Source organism: Eumetopias jubatus, unplaced genomic scaffold (genome assembly GCF_037043125.1).
Source record: "Eumetopias jubatus isolate StellerSeaLion01/CBP00866 unplaced genomic scaffold, mEumJub1_p1.0 scaffold_14, whole genome shotgun sequence".
NCBI classification, from domain to species: domain Eukaryota; kingdom Metazoa; phylum Chordata; class Mammalia; order Carnivora; family Otariidae; genus Eumetopias; species Eumetopias jubatus.
This window is the reverse complement of record NW_028274820.1, coordinates 13,946,167-13,958,842: the sequence shown is the minus strand read 5'-3', so window position 1 is coordinate 13,958,842 and position 12,676 is coordinate 13,946,167. Positions and strand designations below refer to the sequence as shown.

Below are 12,676 nucleotides of genomic sequence, written 5' to 3'. Positions count from 1 at the left end.
CTGAACCTGTACTTAATATATTGGGCTGACTTCATCTGAAGCAGATTTCTCTGAAAGGTGTCACTTCCTCCTCAATGCAGAGAAATCCCAGACCGGGTTGCCCTGGTGCTGGATCGACCCAGTAGGGGATCTGAGAGATCCCTCTGAGGTCCCCATCAAGGGGGCCTCAGAATCCTCCTTGAAATTAACCCAGCCTCCCTGAGCCAGGAGACTGGATGAGGGAAAACCAGACTGAGCTATCCCAGGATGGAATGTCAACCTCTGAGCCAGACTGAGAGCTGAAGTCACATCCCAGGGAAGAGGCTCCCATTTTGTTTCCCCTCCTCAGATAGAAAAGCATATATCCCTTAAGGAAGGGCTATTGTTCCAACAGTGGGAGGAGGGGAATCCTCAAGAGTTTAAGACAGAAACTTTAGGATCCAAAAAAAAAAAGCATAAATTTTTTTTATCAATTCAAAAACACCTTACAGACACCACCTCATGAATTCTCCCAAAGTGTGAAAACAAGTCCCACATATAATCAGGGTGAAACTGATTTTTGTTCATGGGTGGGCCCCTTCTTTGCATGGGGCTGGGGGCCTTTGTAGTCTTGGGACTCATGGAGAAAACTGTAGTAAGACATTTTGCCACCTGATTTTATGGGTAAGAAAAATAATATAAAGAAAATCAGGCAGCTCATCTCCAGCAATTAAGAAATTGTGCAAAGAAGGAGATACCGATTTCCCTTCCCTGGGCCTTTATCCAACAGATCATCAACCTGTTTAAATTTCACAGAATTCCTATCTCATCAGCTCTCTAAGTAGAACAAGGGAAAAGACAAGAGGGGAAACGTGTGAGAAGAGGAAGAAGGAACTCAGCTTCCTGGTGTGATGAGTGTCTGGAGCCCCATGGAAGACCCTGGGCTCATTGGGGCAGGGGACCACCTCTCTGAGCTTTAGAGTGAAAGCTTCCACAGTCAGCTCAGTGCAGGGAGTAAGAGTCCACAGCTTTCAGTTCAACTCTGGTTATTGTCAGTAATCTGGCACAAGCAAGATTTAGTTGCTAGTCTCGGGGAACCAGGAAGACGACATAAGCATTAAAGGCAGCAGGGAAAGGGAAGAAGTAAGATAGAACAGATTTACATAAAATTGCCAACCAAGTCATAAACCTGCATGGGCCACAGGGCTGAAGCAGAACACAGTATTCTTCGAGATCAAAGACCCGCCCCACACGTGCCGCGTAACTCAATTGATTCCTGTTGATCTAGAGATGGAGCTAATATAAGGCAACAAATTTACTTCCCACAAGGGCTACTTAGCTTTGCTCAGAGAAAAATTCTCCCCCAACTCCAGACTACACTGGCAACCCCAGCCTGCTGACACCCAAGCATTTGCCACTTGCCATAAATGGTGGAGTTGGGGTTGGGGAAGGGTGTGGGATGGGGTGCCTGCCCAGGGGTCCCCCCTCACAGCGCCTTTTTGGCTCATCACTCTTACACAGGTGCTACAGCAACTCCTCTGTAGGAACCTGGTGAATCGGGACAGTAAAGGGTGGAGAGAAGACAGCAATTTGCAGAGGGGGCCGTGCCTAGTCACGGGCAGGCCAGAAACATAGAGAAGGCCCCTTGTGGGGTCAAGGGATCCCCTGCTTCAGAATCACCTGGGGCACTTGTTCAAAATGCATGTCCTGGGCCCCATCAGGCGACTCCTAGTCCTGCCAAAGGAAGAAAAGCACCATCCTAAAAGTCATATCGTTATAAGGAAAGTCTCGTTTCCAATTTTTCACCCTGGGTTTTGAACCTCTGCTGCAATTGCTGGAAGGGCTCTCAGCCTTCTCTCCTGGCAGGAGGCCAGGCCCTCCCCGTGTCCGTCTGTACCAAGTGGACGGCACTGTTCCAAACCAGAGCTTCTCAACTACTATTTTATCATCACCTCCTTCCCCCACAAGAAGGCCTTTTATGCTTTTTTAAATCCCTGTTGCCCTCCTTCCCCCGTGAAACGTTAATATCACAGATCTACTGCACATCTGTACTGTTTATGTGCCGCAGCCCTCTGGTGGGGGGGGGGGGCGTTGGTCCACAACCACCCCGTTGGGAATGTACACTCTGAACGCAGAGTCCCCAAAACAGGCTGAGCCAGGCAGCAGGTCTCAGGAAGGCTGCCGATGAGGAGCTGAACGGGCAGCCAGAACCAGTTCTAGCTGACTGATCATTCCCAAGTAAGTGCCAATGGAGGCCTAATGTAGCCAAACCTTCTAAACATTTCAAAAGAACCTAAAAAAAAAAAAAAAAAAAAAAACTGAAATGTTTTTCTTGAGAAACCTCCCAATGTTTAAATGTTGGCAATTCCAAAAACTTGTAAGCTCTAGGAAAGCTGAGTTGTATGTGCAAGCTGCTCATTTGCAACTTCTGCTCTAGGGATGTTTGAAGGAAGAAATGAGAGAAGAGGCTCCAGGCTGCCGTGTGCGTGGACGTGACTTCCCAGAATCCTTAGCAAACCTTTGAAGTTGCTTCCAGGCTGCTGCTCCCGGGGGATTTAAGATCCAGAGGGCAGCCTCTCCCAAGGACAACCCAAACAAGTCTGTCTTTAACCAGGGATGCCAGCCCTCTAGGGGGAATTGGGAGGGGGGGAAAAAGCAAGATTTTAATCTTAATCAGTTTTGTAGTCACCCTCTGCCCGTGCCCACGGACACAGACTCTCGATGTCCTACACTGAAATATCCTCCACTCCTAGCACAAGCTCCGCAGTCCAGCCTGCTAAACGGCTTGCGGGCACCCCCACAGTGCTTTGCTCCTGCCTATGTGCACGCTGCTCCCACTGGCCAGATGTGGCTCCTCCATTCTGCGACAGCTGCCTATCTGTCACACTGTCACCTCTCCCTTCTCTGTAAATTCTGCTGTGGGAGTGACACCATTAGTTCTTGATTATGCTCAGCCTGGTATTTTTCAGGAATTGATTCTCATTCATAATATTGAGCCCCAACCCCCTAAAGACTGTAAACTCCATAGAGGCTGGAAATGACCCCCGCCCAGTTCTCTTGTTCCCCCTTACCACTCAGTAGGACGCCCAGGAGTCACTTAAGAAATACTCACAGGGTCCCAGTGGTTGTACCACTTTTCAGTCTTTCCTCGACAAACTTACAACGAATGACATGCAAAAATTCCACAGGACTTCTTTTAATGTGAAGATAAGGTACCGTGCATAAGTGTATTGCAGATCCTACTGACAGAGTCCGTTTCCCCTGGGAAGCTCCAAACCCCCCACAGATATTAACATGTTTATTCAAAAGTCTTTGAACAATTGGCCCTTGAAATGCAAATGTTTATTTCTCTTCCGATAACAGGAGTTTCTGTAGCCCTGAGCCCCGAAGATGAATCTAGTCCACCAGAGTCCCTAGACAAGCACTTGAATTTACTGAAATTGATGGATTATTGTGCAGAAAGAGGAAGAGAAAAACTTTCACCGAAGTCCGAGGAATGAGGCGGAGAATAATAGAGTCAGCTCGCAGGGAGAAGGGCTTCACTCCAGGCGGGAGCGAGCAGCACTTTGAAATCTTCCCCTATCCCCAACCCATGCTGCCTCCAGCTTGGTTTATGCTTTCATTTATCATTTATCCAGGGATCAGTAGCGGGAAGCAGGGGGGTTCCTTCTCCAGCTCTTGTGTCATTTCCCTTGATAAGTCCTAAATTGACCATGTTATCCGGCACCAAAGGAGCCTTCCTGCAGTAGGCATTTTTTATTATGTGCCCTGTTAGGGGACAAAGGCATCGTGTCAGTAAACTGCTACGGCAGGGGCGAGGGATAAAATATTATTCTCACAGCTTCATAAGCATGCTCTTCCGAGGGGCTAACAGGAACATAAGAAATTAGACAACATTACCATCTGTTAGCCTGCCTGCCGCAGTGATCTGGTGAAGGAAAAAACACAAAATCCTCTTTATCTCAAGGGCAATTTTTAGCCCTAAAGAACCCAATTAAGACATTTCAAATTGAAACCTTTCCCTATTTATGTTTTTGCACAATATTTGAGCCTATTGATGGGCAAAATGGAGTCGCATCCCCCAGCTCGCGCCTCCCTGCCCTGGTTGTCACGGGTTAAGCCCAGGGGAACACGCTCTTGTATCGTGGAAATGGCCGTGTGTGAACTACCTATGGTTTTATCTGGGATAGAAACATCCCCGGGGGTGATTTGTGGAGGTGTAACGCCTTGAGGATGGGGCCCTGGGTGCCTCACTCGGGAGACAAAGAGAACATTCTACAATGTCGGTTTCCGCACCATCTGCTGTTAAAGAGAGCCACTTTCTTAGAAGCCGTAATAAACAGATATTACTTGGGTGTGTGTTGACGTATTGATCCTATTTTTAAAAACATCTCCACAGATCCTCAAACGGCAGCGGGTGAGGTGGATGGGGTTAATCTGGAGGAGATCCGAGAATTTGCCAAAGCTTTTAAAATCCGGCGCCTGTCCCTTGGCCTGACCCAGACTCAGGTGGGACAGGCTCTCAGTGCTACAGAGGGCCCCGCGTACAGCCAGTCGGCCATCTGCAGGTAACCCGTGCCCACATGCTGTCACCTCTCCTGGCCGGCCTGGGCCTCGTTTGTCCTCATGGCTCAGCTTTTCTTCTTCGGGTGGGCAGAGCTGGAGGGGTAGAGTATGGGAACTAAGTTTGGGGGGATTGGGGGAGGTTATACGTTGGAATCGGTGACATGGACAGAAACGAAGGTGCTAAAGCAGATGCGGGGGCCTGGCTTGATAACTCCTGTCAACTCACAAAGAAGGCAGTGTCATTGGAAATCCCCCACCGCGGGCCAGAAGCTTCCTTCTGGACCCCCCCTCCTATGCAGCTGAGACCCCCCCCATCTCCTGTCTGCAGACGGGTATCCTGAGCAAAAGCCGTAAAGCTGCCTGTCCCAACGGGTGTTAACACTCCCCCCATTTCGGCCCAGGGACGGCTATCGGGATTTTTCCAAGGAAATACACCTAAAAAGAAAATTAACAATCTCGTGACCGCAAAGGAATGTTTTAACACTGCCTTCCCAGACACAACGCTAAAGGCCCCCCCCTTTTTTTTCAAAGAAGCAGCTGCTTTACGTGGCTCAGAAAGGGGTAGTGAGAATCTGGCCTACCGTGTCCCCACCCCTCAAAAAAAAAAAAAAATTAAATAAATAAATAAATAAATGACAGAATCCAGCCTTGGTTGTGTTCAAGTTGATCTGGGTCAAGCCGCCAGCAGCAGATCCCGTGCATGTGTGTATGTGTGTGCGCGTGTTGCACTAATCCCATGTTTATGCATGAGGTAACAAAGGCACTTCTGTAAGAGCTTTTTCCTCTTGGGCAATGCCTTATGAGTCCTCCTCCATCAGGAAAAGCCAAGAAACCAACTCTAAACTCATTTAAGTGGATTTTGTTCTTGGTGATCCATGAAATGCTGTCTTTTTATCTGCTCTTTATACTTTTAATGTATTCCCCAAAGGACGGAAGTGTACTTTTCCTGCAGTTTAAGACTAAGGTTATAAATAACATCAGTATGGGGTAGTAGCTTGCAGCTCACATTTTGCTCAATGATTTTCCATAAAACCCATTGATTGTTGTTAAATACAAAAAGCGCCATAGGATCCTCTCACGTCTATGGTCTCCCCTACTGTTTTTTCTTATAAGATACCTCCCTGTAGAAAATAACCTTTATTCAGTCTATACAAGGATACTACTGCTGGGAAATTTGTTTCAAGGCTTGTATATGTTATTCCCAACAACACGGATGGAAACATCAACACTAACAAGCAGCATCAATGATATGAATACTGTTGCTCCCTGTTGGGAAACATTAATTTTGTTTCATCTTGACAGCCTTGTGATGAAGGCAGCCACAGATTTTTTTAAGTTGTCCATTTGTTATTTTTGCTAAAGTCCTCTCTGGCTTATTTTTAGTCCTAAAACGTGATTTCCTTTTATTGGCTTAAGTGCCATCTAATGTTTTCACCAACACCCGTAGAGTGTCTGGGGCATTCCCAATCAAATATGTAGATTTCTAAAGTCTTCCCCAGGGGAAGCCAAGAAAGCTATGGCCGAAATGGAGAGAGAGAGACCCTGGGAATTCACCGTATCCCAGAATGTGCCAGAAGCCTTGACTTTACAGCCTTTCTCTAGCTGCTAGGGTCTGGGTTGAGCTAGTTTTAGGAGCTAACGACCAAGAGAAAAAAAATGAAAGTCTTGAAAGAGGTGGAGATCTGACGTTGGAATGATTCACGTTTATTGAAGGGGAGGGAAGGAGCCTGCACACCCAAGTGTCACTTATGAGCGATGGTGACTTCTAGGCACAGCTTTGACGAGTGCCTCCTTAACAGAGACGTGGAGAAGGAAACACCACCAACATGCTGACCATCCCTATTGCAAGCTTTGTCCCTCACACGGTGGCACTGTGAAGCCTGTTGTCAAACTATCCAGAGTTTAAGCTCTGTAGCTTTTATGGTAAAATGTGGTATGTAGCAAATTACCACGACAGTTAGAGCTTTGTGGCAAGCTCATTAAATGACATTAGACGATTAGTTCATTTTCTATTGAAAGCAAAATGTACTTCTTCCCCCTTTGATCAGTAGTGGAAGTTGGGTTTTATAAAAAAAAATAAATAACCCCTTGAACTCTACAGGGAAGGTGATGCTATGGAAATCACATTAAAACTTGATACTATTTGCACTGCTTATCACATATCTAAAATGCCATGTCAAAGATAAGATTATGGCCTGTAAAGGAAGCATATCCTTTTGTGTCCTTCTGCAACCGTCCTTAGAAAGCATACTCTGGCTAGAGCAGGTTCATTTTAGCTCTATAAGATGCACTCTGCAGTCAGACGGTTGTCTTCCGATACACGGAACCCTTAAAAAGAGTATAACCGAAGAGGACCCAGAAGAGAAGATCTATGTATCCGAAGTCATCATACAGGAGGGCCGTGAATTTGGATTTAGGATAAACAAACGAAGGAATAAAAGCAACTGACACTTCTGTGTATTTCATTGAGCATGAGGCTGAATTGGATACCAGGATGTCCTCTTAAAACACTCCATATAATTTTGTCCTGAGATGCTTCATATTTTTTAAAATCAGTGTAGCAAACAATTGTTGATGGCGATTGATACATAGAAGGCCTCATTTACGGAAAATGATATCATGGGAGTACCGTTTGCAGATATCACACATTAAACACAGCTTGATGCCCTGGTGCCAAAGTACACCATTACACCGGACAGCGTTTGAAAGGCATGAGGTGGCCTTCGCACATCCGGGGAGGGGGCTATTCATAGCAATTACAAGGTGTCCAGCTGCTGAGTCCCCCCAGTAGAGTAGCAACAGGCCGTGTTTTACCTGGAAAGGGGGCAAGTTGTTAACTGACATATGGTGCAAATTGTTTGTTACCAGAGAGAGAGCAGGGGTGGGGGGAAGGGAGAGACAGACAGAGGGAGAGGGGCGGCGGGGGAGGGATTAAAATGAGACACTAAACAGAGGTGAAAAGAACCGCATCCCAGCTGCCATCCCTGACTCTGGTAACTTAAACATTTTGGTAACCGACTGGTGACTTACAACATTTTCATAACCGAGTCCATGGGAGGGGTTTCAAGAAAACCAAACGGAAGCCATACAACAGAATCGTTTTAAACGAAAGAACATGACAGCTGCTGTCTCCGACACCCCTCGGGAGGGTTGTTTCTGTTTCCATCGCAGTGTCTCGCGGGTCCTGCCGTCTGCACCCTTCCCCACCCCCATCCGTGTGGCTGTGTGGGCTGCATGCGGGGCATGAACATGCATGCAGGGTGGGTGGCGCTGGCTTGAGCGGGGGGGGGACAGCTACCTCGCAGCTGGCTGCTCATCCGGAGTGAATTCGCTCTGCCAGGCGGTCAGGCAGGCAGGCAGGCAGGAGGCCCACCCTGGCAGAGGACTCAGTGTAAGACTGTTCTTTCTCAATTCTCCCCCCAGACACACCATCCTGAGAAGCCACTTTTTCCTACCACAGGAAGCCCAAGAGAACACTATAGCTAGCAGTCTGACAGCCAAACTGAACCCTGGCCTTTTGTATCCTGCCAGGTTTGAAAAGCTGGACATCACCCCTAAAAGTGCCCAGAAGATCAAGCCGGTGCTTGAGCGGTGGATGGCTGAGGCTGAGGCCCGCCATCGAGCAGGTATGCAGAACCTGACCGAGTTTATCGGGAGTGAACCGTCCAAAAAGCGCAAGCGGCGCACCTCCTTCACACCCCAGGCCCTTGAGATCCTCAATGCCCACTTTGAGAAGAACACACACCCTTCTGGGCAGGAAATGACCGAGATTGCCGAGAAGCTAAACTATGACCGGGAAGTAGTTAGAGTTTGGTTCTGCAATAAGAGGCAAGCCCTGAAGAACACAATTAAGCGCTTAAAACAGCACGAGCCGGCCACGGCGGTCCCTCTGGAGCCTTTGACAGACTCTCTGGAAGAAAACTCCTAAAGAGACGCCCAGCCTGGAAGCAGAAGCAAAACCCACAGAAACTGAAACTCTACCCTCGGACTCCACAAATCAGAATTTGTGAGAAGAAGAAGAAGAAGAAGAAGAAGAAGAAGAAGAAGAAGAAGAAGACGACTACATTGAATAAAGTCGAAAGAGAGCCCCAGTCATCACCCTTGTAAGTAAAGAGACTAAGAAAACTACCAAGTGGACAGAATGGTTTATACGTGTCCTTTGGTTTTCCAAAAAGAAAAAAAAAACATTTTTGAAAATTTTTAAACAAGGCACACACCGCACCCACAGGTGTGTGTGGTAGGATAGTCCCCTGGCCCGCCCGTCTCCCTGAAGCCAATTTTCTAATGGACTTAAAGCAAACCAAATAACCACATACTTTTTTCTGTATATTATGAAAATGTGAACACATTTTAAGGAAAAAGAAAAACAACTAAACCAAAAAAACAAACAAAAAAGGAAGAAAGAAAGAAAAAAATAACAAATCCAACAACAAAATAAAAACTTGTATCTGTTCAAAGCGAATACAAGCCTGCCACCTGGAGGAGGAACTGCATTCTTTCAGGTTCTAAGTGCTGATTCACTCTGAAACCCTATTAACCAAAGTCAGAAACATGGCATTGCAAACACGATCGTTGGTCTACTCTTCTCTGAGTGCAAAGTTGTGTTACGAATTTTTACATTTGTATGTAAAGGAAAATTAAGAAGCCTGATTTCTCCTGTCTCACGCATCTCTGTCCCCACCTGTGAGGTGGGTGTCATTGCTGAAGCCATCCTCTAAGGCTCACTGTTGGTTTTCATTTGGGGTGGGGGGTTCTTTTTTCTTTGTCTTGGTTTTGTTTGAGGGGGGAAGGGGCATCCTGGATCGTGTGCCAAAGCATCCATTGCTTTCTTCTCACTATGACTTGTGGGTTTGAGAAAAGAATATGGAGCTCGCATTTCTCATTCTTCCTCCATTTCTCCATCTCCCTCGGGTGCGGCCTCCAGGGTATGCAGGGGGGCCACCGAGTGGGAACGGTGTTTTTTCCACTCATATCCCAGCAAAATGCAGGAGAGACTCCAAAATATCTAGGGCTTTGCTCGATGAACTGTCAACACTGGCAGAAGCTGTAATTGTACTCACTGTCCACACCAGAGTTTGGGATTTTTCTCAGTCTGTTGGCCACGTACATGGAGAGCTGACCAAAACTAATTTTGTAATATAAACATAAACTGCACATTTGGTTCAATACTTACATCAATGTTATGCTTCTGTGCAAAGCAATTTCTCTCAGAAGTCTGATAGCCAAAGAAATGTCTCAAGATTTCAGTCAAAACACACACATAGCATGCACACGCCCATATGCACACACACAAAGGCAACAGGCCAAAAGGAAAGGGATGGTAACTGGATCCTTAGAGGCCATCGTGTATCTTGTAAGTCCCATCTTTTCTGCTACTCTTTTCATTCCAGTAGGGATGGCAGACTTTTTTCAGGGCAGGGGGAGCCATCGTTCTTGGGATATACATTTACAAATGGAGCAGAAAGTTGGAAGGCGAATTTAAACGATTGGGATTGGGGGCTGGGTTCTTAAGGGGAACAGAAGTTGTAACAGTGGAGTACCTCCACCAAAAGGAAAATTCTAGAAGTGGCTTATCTAACACGTCAGAGTAGACTTCACCATTAGAACGAGGGAATTAGTTCCGTTTTCAAAGTAACTTACTCGAAAGGTGCTTGGGCCAGAATCACCTGATGAGCCAGAAGGAAAGGGGGAGACGTGAGGATGGCTGGGCAGGTGGCCAAGCGGGTCCCCCAGGGCCAGGCACGATGCGTTTGGTCTAAGGAGCCGGCAAAGGGAACCACCGATCTGCCGGCTGTCTCGATGCAAATATTCTCGAGTCATTAGTTACTAATCACGCTCATGTCCTCTCTAGAAGTAAATTGTGAAAGAAAGAAAAAAACTAAGCCCTCAAGTTGCCCAACTGAATAGAAATGTCATCTTCCTCCCCTAACGCTCTCCCTCTCCCACGGGAGTGTGAGTTTCTTCTTCTGTGGGGCCTTTTGCAGGTGTCAGTGCGATGGCAGGACTGCCCCCCCCAACCTGCCCCCGCCGGACGGTTCTTGCGCCAATCAGAAGACCACCGGCAAGGAAACTCAAAAGGAAATTCTGCAGGTGGAATTATTTGCTTGTAAAGGCATTTCCAATCCCCCAGTCTGAGGCTAACTGGACCACAGCTAACTTGATCTTCGATGCCAATGACATCATGGTACCCGCTTCACCACCTCCAAAACTGCACACAAAGACCAACAACCCGGAAATCCAAAAATGTATCGATTAGACAGATTTTGTATTCCCCTCGGACCTGCTCCAAATTCCATCAAAAGAAGCTCCCCAGGAAGAGAAGTTAACCAGAGGACATATGATGGATGCTAAATGTTTAAACATACGCCAGCAGCAGTTACATAAGGCCTGCTCCGTTCGGAGATCTATAATTGGGAGGGTATAACTAGGACAGTGAAAATATAAAAGAAAAGTAATCTTCCAGAGTGGAATAAAATAGAAATATATCCATCCCACAGTCGTAAAACCATTCATGTGCAGTGATTTTTTTTATAGTTTTATAATTTTGTATTGTTTTATAAATTATTTATAAGGTGTTGTAATGCTTCTTATATTAATTTTTTACGGATAAATTTTTTGCTACAAGGCATAAAAAGGTGCCTGAACAAATTCTTAGGAATATAAATTATACTGTGTGACTTGTAAGTCTTCGGGACCTCACCTACTGCTTAATTTTATTATGACATTTCTTATTTTCACTTGTAAACAACTTCGTATATGCCAGTAACTCTTAAGTGTCTTTTATGTTTCCATGAACTGAAGGATAAAGTTGCCACTAACAAAAAATAAAAGCCACTTCGGGCATATGTGATTGTATTTCAAGCTTCAATATTTTTCCTACGTAATCTTAAATTATGGTCATCTTCATTTCCTTCATTGTCTGATAAAAAAGCAAAAGGACTGATGTTCTATTTCACCCTTGTTTGTGGGCTTTTTTTCAACCAAAAACCATTTTGAACAACTGAGGGTTTTAGTTGTATTGCAAGGTTTAGGTTTCTATATGTTGTAATCAGCCAACACTACCACGCATACACATACATACACACACATTACACACACACACAAACACACACACCCCACAAAAGAGAGAACAAAAAAGCAAAAGGAGCTAGGAAAAAAGAAAACCAAGTAGAGGCGTATCAAAGAACTCAAGCTATAACCAAAAAGAAATTGTAAAATGCCTTTGCTCATCTTCTCTACGCTGGACCAAAGCTCAGTATTTGTAGGTATATGCACATTGTATAGATATGGCTTAAATGTTGCTGACAATCTCGCAATACTAAACTGTTCCTATTTTAAGAAAAAAAAAAGAAATACAAACTGTTCATCAATGTTTTACCTCAGCACTCTACTTGTACCCAGTTAATGACCAAGCTTAAAAAAATGGAGAAAAAGGAAACTGATTTTCATTTCAATGTTTGAGTGTAAAATCTGTTTGGATAACATTTTGTAATGAGCTTTCGTCATGTGGTTTGCTTGTCTTCAACTTGAAATTATGTGAGGCACATTTGTTTTATTTGTTGTTAAGAAAGTGATTTTTTTTTCTTTTTGTCCTACATGCTGTGATCTAGACTGGTCACCAGGGTCACTGATGAGGCCCCATGGAGAGCTGCCTACTCCCTGCGTGGGGGAGGCAGCAGGAAGGAGGGCAGGAAAACCGACTGGGTTGTTTTGAAAAAAAGTCATCATGATGAGAAGTTGACATGATGGACTTGTGACCGAGAAGCCAAACTGGATATTTAAAAGCTCCTTACTTGCTCTGACATTGAAACCAAAGCTGATTTATCTGCACAGGTTGCTTAACGTTTAAAAAAAAAAAAAACTGACAAAACTGTACTTAATCTAGAGCAATATCTGTATGGTCAGTAAAGCTGCACTTTGTGTATTTCTTAACAGCTTCAGATCTGTCACTTTTAATTTGTACCATAAAAAATAAAGAATTGTTTGACATGAGCTTCTAGGCTAAGTGTGTCTTGAACTCAGATATGTCATTGAAATTGTAAGCATGTAAATGAGCGTGTGTTATAATCCCGGGTGTTAAGAAAAGGAAAGGGTTCCAGGTAGACTGGTTAATATCATGATTATTTCAACTTTTCAAATAAAATACTAGATA

General features: G+C 45.2%; 1 protein-coding gene across 4 annotated transcripts in view; it reads left to right on the top strand.

Moving 5' to 3' along the window:
* The window catches only part of POU6F2 (POU class 6 homeobox 2), a 473,745-nt gene extending 465,293 nt beyond the window's left edge, over positions 1-8,452 (top strand). For 3 of the 4 annotated variants that reach the window (XM_088018442.1, XM_088018441.1, XM_028108922.1), the window contains 2 exons: positions 4,358-4,526; positions 7,948-8,452. In XM_088018442.1, the coding sequence (XP_087874568.1) occupies positions 4,358-4,526; positions 7,948-8,452 (674 nt within the window). The remainder of the gene's footprint in view (positions 1-4,357; positions 4,527-7,947) is intronic. The other variant, XM_028108923.1, reaches the window with a different exon arrangement.
* The last annotated feature ends 4,224 nt before the right edge of the window (positions 8,453-12,676 follow it).